The sequence below is a fragment of the Varroa jacobsoni genome, unplaced genomic scaffold (genome assembly GCF_002532875.2).
Source record: "Varroa jacobsoni isolate VJ856 unplaced genomic scaffold, vjacob_1.0 scaffold_1306, whole genome shotgun sequence".
NCBI classification, from domain to species: Eukaryota; Metazoa; Arthropoda; class Arachnida; order Mesostigmata; family Varroidae; genus Varroa; species Varroa jacobsoni.
In genome coordinates, this window is record NW_019214208.1 from 255837 (window position 1) to 264309 (window position 8473).

The 8473-nt window shown below is 36.9% G+C and overlaps 2 protein-coding genes across 5 annotated transcripts in view; one reads left to right on the plus strand and one right to left on the minus strand.

The window, feature by feature from the left end:
* Positions 1–277: 277 nt before the first annotated feature.
* RpS9 (ribosomal protein S9) lies at positions 278–2632 on the plus strand. The gene is made up of 3 exons (XM_022847802.2): positions 278–416; positions 1334–1675; positions 2249–2632. The coding sequence occupies exons 2-3, from the start codon at positions 1334–1336 to the stop codon at positions 2495–2497; spliced, it is 591 nt and encodes a 196-aa protein (XP_022703537.2). The 5' UTR covers positions 278–416; the 3' UTR covers positions 2498–2632.
* A 1174-nt stretch (positions 2633–3806) lies between these two features.
* LOC111268666 (uncharacterized) overlaps positions 3807–8473 on the minus strand; it is a 7370-nt gene continuing 2703 nt past the window's right edge. For 3 of the 4 annotated variants that reach the window (XM_022847804.2, XM_022847805.2, XM_022847803.2), the window contains exons 2-8: positions 8142–8223; positions 7357–7499; positions 6762–6969; positions 5768–5920; positions 4946–5269; positions 4399–4527; positions 3807–3869 (exon numbers count right to left, since the gene is read on the minus strand). In XM_022847804.2, coding sequence (XP_022703539.1) covers positions 3831–3869; positions 4399–4527; positions 4946–5269; positions 5768–5920; positions 6762–6782 — 666 coding nt within the window. In that variant the 5' untranslated portion in view covers positions 6783–6969; positions 7357–7499; positions 8142–8223 and the 3' untranslated portion in view covers positions 3807–3830. Of the gene's footprint in view, positions 3870–4398; positions 4528–4945; positions 5270–5767; positions 5926–6761; positions 6970–7356; positions 7500–8141; positions 8224–8473 lie in introns of all 4 variants that reach the window. The other variant, XM_022847806.2, reaches the window with a different exon arrangement.

Here is an 8473-nt window from a genome sequence, read left to right on the forward strand (position 1 = left end):
GGAAACCCCATAAACACCACTCTCTGTTATCATCACCTAACACCAGCTAAACGTGCCTTACTCTTCAACTTGACGGTCACAAGTAATTCATACTATAGGAGAGAGTCCCGCCAGGCAAGTTTTCAAAAACGGCGCCATAGACGCCATTATAAGTTTTGCTATGCTGTTGTTTCTAGTTGTGCTCTACAATGCTGTACTAATGCAGGTGTAAAATGTAATCTCCACATGAATTTCTCATAATATTCATGTTGACAATTGCGACATTCGAATTTACTTTGATTGATTCTCGAACAAATTCAAATTGCCCGCCAAGCGGAAGTGGTGGGTTGTTGTTTTGGTCGGAAAGCTTCGTCTGCTTCCTTTTGGCAATCTTTTCTCTTGGAAGCTCGCGAACCACACGTGGAAGACTTCCAAAGGTAGTGATTTTTGTAGCTTTTCACCAATTTTTGTATGCACAACTCGTCTAAAATGGATGTGACAAAAGTATACGACCGTTCAAAGTGGATAGTGTGAAAAAAATTGTGCATTTCGTGAATTTCTCAGCCATATCTAGTAGCGTGTTTCATTTACCTGCAGCTTCCGACAGGGTTGCTTAGCGTTCCTCCTTTGCCATGCTGTCGTTATAGTACAGACAAAAATTTACTATTATATTACTATATTTTGACGGTTCTATTTGCGAAAAAGTAAAGTAAAAACAAGACACTCTCCCTGAAATATGGAGAAGTTGGATCGTAAGCAGGGTTTGGCTTACATTTCTTTTTGAATGCTGATTCGAAATCGCTTAAGGAACGGCATGGATAGCCTGTTGGCTGTTTATGCATGGCTTAACGGTGATACCGGACGTAAAACTCGAAACATAGGAGTTACGTGTACGTCCTGCAGACGTGTGCTTTATGGACCAAACCGTTAGTGAAAGCCCTGTGAGAAAACCCTAACTAATCAAACGTGCCTTTTTCGAAATTGTATAGGCACACGTTCGAAAACTGGAGTGTGCTTCACACTATGGGAACAAGCTTTATTTTGAAATGGAATTTGTTTGATGTGGCCGTACATATTGTTTCCGAGCCAGTAACAACAGTGTGTCAATAAGCGAAACATTCTTTTAGAGTCCTTTCTCTATATATATGCGGTATATACGGTCGGACAAATTAGTACAGTGGTCTATTTCATACAGCAGTCTCTAGCTTGTTATAGTCATATATACTATATAAAGTACTGATGTGTATTTATCGAATTGTTGGTTAAAACGGTTTCTTTTTTAACCAACTTTAAGACATTACATATTAGCTTATGTAATACCTAAGGAAAATAACATTGTGTGGCTTGAATAAAGATGGTGAACGGTCGCGTACGTAAGGTATGTCGTAAAACATACTCGACTCCGCGTCGCCCCTATGAAAAGGAGCGTCTCGATCAGGAGTTAAAGCTAATCGGTCATTTCGGTCTGCGTAACAAGCGTGAGGTATGGCGTGTGAAGCTTACTTTAGCCAAGATCCGCAAGGCCGCTCGTGACCTTCTGACTAAGGATGAGAAAGATCCCAAGCGTCTATTTGAGGGTAACGCCCTCCTTCGTCGTTTAGTCCGTGTTGGTGTACTTGAAGAGTCCAAGATGAAACTCGATTACGTGCTAGGGCTTAAGCTTGAGGATTTTCTTGAGCGGCGACTCCAAACTCAGGTTAGGAACTGACAAAAACTGTTACATTGTTAAAAAGCTAGTATATAAGAAAACACGCGAGAGTCACCTTAAGGAAATGGTATATGATATTTTGATAAAAGCTAATGGACGACTAACAGAGACCACTAATGTGCGGGTTCTTTTATAGCTGATCTTTCTTGCCTGTCACGCTTTTTATTTATCCCTTCCATTCTACGCAAGGCGATAACAGTGGTATAATATATCTTGTTGTTTCATAATCGCGCTGTTTCAGTTTACACAACTACAACAAATACAGGCGTCCTTTGTTACGATGTACAGTAACTAGATGTTTGTTTATTATAGAAAGTATATGGAGTTATCATCGAATAAAATGTTAACTTCTATGAACCATTATATTCTGTATTCTTTGAATAAGCTTTTACTCATTCTCGCAGCCGGCCGCTTATTGCCTGCTAGTGATACACGAAATTACAATTTTAGTTATTATATATATATATATATATAATATATATATTATTAATATATAAATATTATTAAGTTATAACAGTTATTAGCACTTCACCTAACATCTAATCCACCCACACTCTTCAGGTCTTCAAGCACGGCCTGGCTAAATCCATCCATCATGCTCGAGTCCTCATACGCCAGCGACATATTCGTGTGCGCAAACAGGTCGTTAATATCCCATCGTTTGTTGTCCGTCTCGACTCCGAAAAACACATTGACTTCAGTTTGCGATCACCTTTCGGCTCTTCTCACGAGGGCCGCGTCAAGAGGAAGAACAATAAGAAAAAGGCCCAGGCCGCTGGTGGTGGAGGTGATGAGGACGAGGAAGATTAAGCTAACAAATGAGAGAAGCCTTTGTGCCGCTTCGTTCTTGTCCGTGAAAGATCCCCAAGGATGTGTGCATGTAAAAATGTTTCCTTAGAAATAAACGGTGCGCAGTCGAAGGGGTCGACACTGAGGCTGATATAACTGTGATGCGTATTCCTTCTATTTTATTTTACGTTTATGTAACTTTGCAGGTTGTTAAGTAGAACTGATTTTTCTAATGTGCTAATAGTTGTAGGAAACATCTGCAAAGTGACTACTGGTGAAGGGTTGAAGCTCGATCGGGAATCGTCCAGGCACATGACAACGCGTTTGCTTACGTACGAGTACATTTAGAAATCGGTATAGGCACTGTTCAGCTAATCGAACCATTACCAGACGCAGAATTCGATAAATAGTTAATAATCGTTGATGAATGCAAAAACATATGGCAATGAACCTTTATGCAGACGGGGCAAATGAAGATGAACAAAAATCGTGTGCGAAAACTGTTTTTGTCGCAACATATACGTAAACACTAATCTTACAGTGAAGAATTTAAGTTCATACTAATTTGAATAATAGTAAAAATAACAAAACTTGACATAGTACTATTGCGATGATGAGGGAGATTTGCTATATTTAAAGGTACGAATTAATGTTAGAGCATTCGCATTTAATATACACTTACTCTTTATAGGAAGTAGAACTCGATGCATTGTACTTAGTTATAACAAACTATATATAGCTTGCAACCATACACTGTTGAAGTAGCTGGTGATGACTGTAAATAAAAGTGAAACTGGTGTCGTTTCAATTGTACCAGTGAACAGTTTAAATGGATTCACAATTTCCTCTATTTAGCATAAGCATAGTCGTTGGCAAGTCGTAAATTACAGACTCATGCTTTCCTTACCTGCACAGGCAGATAGGCAAGAAGCCTAGCATAAAATTGCTGCTTGAATTTAACGGTTCTAATTTATCACGTATCCTAGTAATATCGAAATAATTCTAGCCGGTTGATGGGTGGTACCAATACGACCTTCGTGTCCTTCATTACTACTCAGTTAAATTTTATTTAGGATTAATTTATAAACATCTGAGTATAAGTACAGTCAACTACAACTAATCATATCCCTTGCCAAGTGGTGCGATTCAACACGCGTAATAGCGAGAATATAAAACCACATAAATTTGGTGTAGTTACTCGTATTCTCTGATGATATTAAAGTAATTTATGGTCACGTGAGCAGTCGACATATTTATCCAAATGCAAAACACTTAGTTCCAGAAATTTGTCTTTGAGAGCAACTAACAATACAAAAAAGCGTTGACAATATTAGAATCCTTAATCGTGATTTATTTAGAAACGAGAGTTTCCTTTCTTTGGATGGCGGCATTTCTGAAACAAAAGCCAGTCAAGGGCTGAGTATTGTACATTTTGATAGGATGAATCGCTATCTGTACGTATCGCTACTACGATGAAAAAACATTGCGAAAATTCAAACATTTCGATAGCCAAATTTCTTCAACACTCCTTACCAGATTGGCAAAATTATTGGTTCACTTCTAGTAACGTACCTTTTTATTTGTAGCTCACATTACATTTCTTTTTCAAGTTATCTGTTGCCAAGTTTTTTACACTAAGTTATATCTCCGATATTATAATAGGACTTGATCATATCTTCTTTCAATCCGGACTTTTTTTTGAAAAGCACGTAACTGTGCAAAAACCTGCCAAAATTTCCCGTCGTTTTAGTACCTTATTTTTTATGCGCTTTTAATGTTCACCCATCACAAAGGTGTATGGGGATTCTACACAGCATATAATCGTTTGTTAGCAATAGAAGATAAAAAAAACACTTCCAAGGAACTGTCATGAGCAGTTCTTAAACGATAAACGTTGTTTTCGAAGTGTCGTTACTACTTACTGTCGTCGCGCCTGTGCATGAGATCAAGATGACGAGCAGCAACGACGTGAATAAGGACACTCCGATGAGGGCGAAGAGAGCTCGAACAATGGCTTCGCGATCGACAGTGATTACACCTTCATCCTTGTCCTATAATTGAATGTATGTGAACAACTTGCCTAGTGAAATCAGTACTGTGAGGGTAAAAATAGAAGCCTTTGAATCCACTGTATAGTTGATTTATGTGAGTATCAAAAAGAGTCGGGTATTATCGAATATACAGGCAATATAGAAATACTCAACTACGCAATTGACCTTTAATTAAGGATCATTAATTATTTTGTTGAATTACATTGATATACAGGTAAATCTGTAGGTAAAGTGAATAAACTGATATTTTATGGGCTATGGGTATGATGATTCCCCTGCATTAAGGCAGAGCGACTGTTTCACTATACTGATTATAACTTGTTATTATTATTTCAAATCATCAAACAATTAACAATGCCTCACGCAGCACACCTAACAAAAATAAAAAGCTTTAGTCTCCGCGAAAATTCGCGATTACCTCTTGTATTTCATGGTCCCCAAATAGCCCACTATACTCGTCTAGTATCTGACTTTTGCGATGCCGCAGACTTGTACTCTTTTTACCAGCTAAAAACTTCAGCAAAACAAGTCCCGGCAGTTCGAGTATGTTATAATGGGCCGGTTCCTGATCAAGATACTTCACAATGTCTTGCGATGTTGGCTTAGAGGCTGTCGTTGATAATCGTATATGTCCTTCCAGGTCTTCGGCCAAATCATCTGGTATTGTAGGCTGATGCGAATGTTTGTACTTAAGATCTTCCGCAAGAACTTCACTTAATTGCGACAATAGAGCAGGAGGTACCTGCAGACACAAAAAACAGACGGAAAAACAGACGGCGCGCAAAACTAATGTGTTTAGTATGTTGAGACATTTTCTGGCAGTTGTTCCTGCGTTCGTAAAACAAGTTGTAAGAAGACAGCTTCAAAACTGCGTCGTTTCGTGCGAACGTAACTTCTACCATTAATTTACATTTAAATTGATCATGAAGTCAACTTTCCTGAAATATTACTTGGTTTTACATATAACCTAATTTGATGTGTTGCCGTCTTTTACAACTGACTGTGGGTGTTTGACGTACGTAATGCCCATACATTCGTGATACTTCCGTGAAAGATAATTCAACTTATATACTCACATTAAAAATCTTCTCTATAACTAATGTATTATTTAAATTCTAAAGTTAGTCAATTTTTACAGATAAAGCTCATATGGCAACCTAACGTAAGCTCTTATGTTGAGGTTCTACGTTAAGCTGACTAAGAGTATTGAAGCTTGCAGAAACATGAAAGAATAACTGACCTTTAAAAACGTGTCTAACAAAGTTGAAATTTTGTCCGGCAGTAGAGCTTGCTTTTGGGCAGCGCTTGTACTCTTTCTCAGTGCAATAACAGCGAACACTACCCATACAGGTAGTATTGAGTCACGTAGGAACATCGTTTTCCGGCAAAATATCTAACCTTGGGAAATTTAAGAAAAAATACCGAAGAGAGTCAAAACAAACAGTTAGTAAAAGCGTGTTCATTCCAAAAGAAAAAGTCAGACCCTCCAAAAATTTAACTACAGTTGACACAAGTGAGCAAATATCTGAATCTTTCGTTCGTATCAGAATTTGTTTTTTTTTTTAAATAAAGAATTATCTAACAATAATTAAAAATCGCCTGCACTCTGTGTGTGTGTGTGACCGTGCTAACCTACTAACGATATGATGCTATACATTATGCATGATGTCTCGTTTAAGGTTTCACTGTCAGAGTTTGATGTTAAATACGGTCTTCAGTAAAATATATGCATGCTTATTCTATTAAAGAAGAATATTATATTTTTCTGCCCTTGATCGTAAATTTATTGCGCAATAGTACGATTTAAGCATATATTATATGGTAGGCTCTGGTATGGAGGCCAGAAAAAATTAGGAACATTATACTAATTTTCTTTTTATCTGCATATGTGGTGTATAGATACATAGCAAGGGTGTCAAAGAGAGTTTATGCGAAAACCAACTTCTCTAAAGTGAAACTCAACACATGCGATGGCTAAGTGACAAGTCATTAATTAAATCTGATCTGTAAGTATCAAGCAAACTAAAACCCATAAATTTTCTAGTATTTCCGGTGTCGAAAATTTTGACTAAAAAATAATTTATACAGGCAGAAGAGTAAGGCATAAAAAGAGACTGCAAGATATAGAATGCATTTTTTCTTTCGTTCTGTTTATTTATACTGTGCACTTACACATGCACTAACACTCTCGATTTCAGTACCAACAGAGCTATTCTGAAAATATATATAATTACAGTAACATATTTTACGGTCATCCACTGATAAAATCAGCGTGAACTTTTCAAACAAAGTTTGCAGTTGCTATTCTTTATCCTCATTGGCACTACTGAGCGCTCGATAGAGTCTAACAGCAAAGTGGTGCCTGCACGCCAAACGATTATTTTCCTCGGACAATGACTCGGCGAAAATCCTACAGCTGCAGTGTAAATTTGTCGGCAAGACCTGAAAATATTGTTATGGAATGTGCGCGCAAAGGTTAATTTTGCAAGATTTTTTTTCTTAAAGATTAAATACATTGGAAGAATTATAGGCATTGTTTAGACCCAGGTACATTTCAGTTGGATCGCGATACCTATTAATACACAACTATTATTACTGTTATTTCCTATGACTAGTGATATGAAATAAAGCTGTTTTTAATACAACACTGCTTTTAGAGTTGAACAGATATATAGTAAATTATAATTGCCTAATTAATGGTTTAATGCCTGCATATGCGAATTAAAAAAATGGTATATTTTTATTGTTAGTTAGGCCTGCCTCAAAAACAAAATGAATTAGCTTTATAGCAGCTGACATCTATAGGCGTTGCTGTAAACCCAGTTTTACCTCAATAATGTTGCCTGCCTCAAGAATAACGTAAGGTAAACCCGTTTTACTGGGTTTAGATATCGAGCCCTCAGCGAGCAGAAGTACAGCGTAGGGAAACTCGGTCGATAAAGTTGAGAACTCTTGCATATGTTGAGGAGTTACTGCAATAGGGGTAATAACAGTGAGATTCTAACGTATTTTACTTGTAAAGAAATGTTACATATGTATTAATAAGTACGTTACGTAACTTGATGAATAGTATTGAGATAATATTACATATTCTTTAAGAATTGTTAGAAGATGGCCGTTATGGGTCTGGAAAGACTATAGAAAGATAACACGTTGGTGGCATGATAGACCCTTTTTGTTTTAGAAAACATGGTACGTTTTGCAGGAGTTCATCACAAGCAGGATGTATTACAAGTAAATCGCTATCTCAGAAAGTCTTGGAATACCGCACCCAGCCGGTATAACCCAACGGCCATTCGGTGCGCTATACGTTTGAAGCTTAATAATAATAAGGTGAAGTTATGGGTTTTATTGGGGACGTATTTATAAACTCGTTTAGGCTAACGTCGAAAAACTGGTCTAAAAACACTCATATGTTCTATTGACATGCTCTTTCAATTAATTAATGATGTGCATGAAAAATCACTTACTATTAATACTCAATTAACAAAAAATCAATTTTCGAAAAAGGGAAATTGTCCAACATTTCCTCTTTCTTTGACCCGTTGACATACGACTGATTTCTGATTCCGCTTATTGTGGGCAGTAAACACTATTTACTGATTGCTACGTACGTTTTTTTGCTTCCTTAATTTCGTCGAAAAGCAGCTTGAGATGATCCCAGGCCAGCATCTCTGCTGCTAAGGGTCCTGTTAACTGTCAAACGAAAACAACGCACAGTTAATCATAAAATCAATAAAATAATTGCATTCTCATATATTTAAATTAGTAAAAAATATGAGGGCTAAAAGAAATGTTTTATTGTGTATAATAGGATTATTTTTGGGTACGTACAGGACATATAAACAAACTTCCATACATATGTTGTTTTTCGAAACGAAAAACATAAACATATGTAATTTTCTTAGTCATTTTTACCTAAGTTCAATGTTTTATTGCTTTTTGT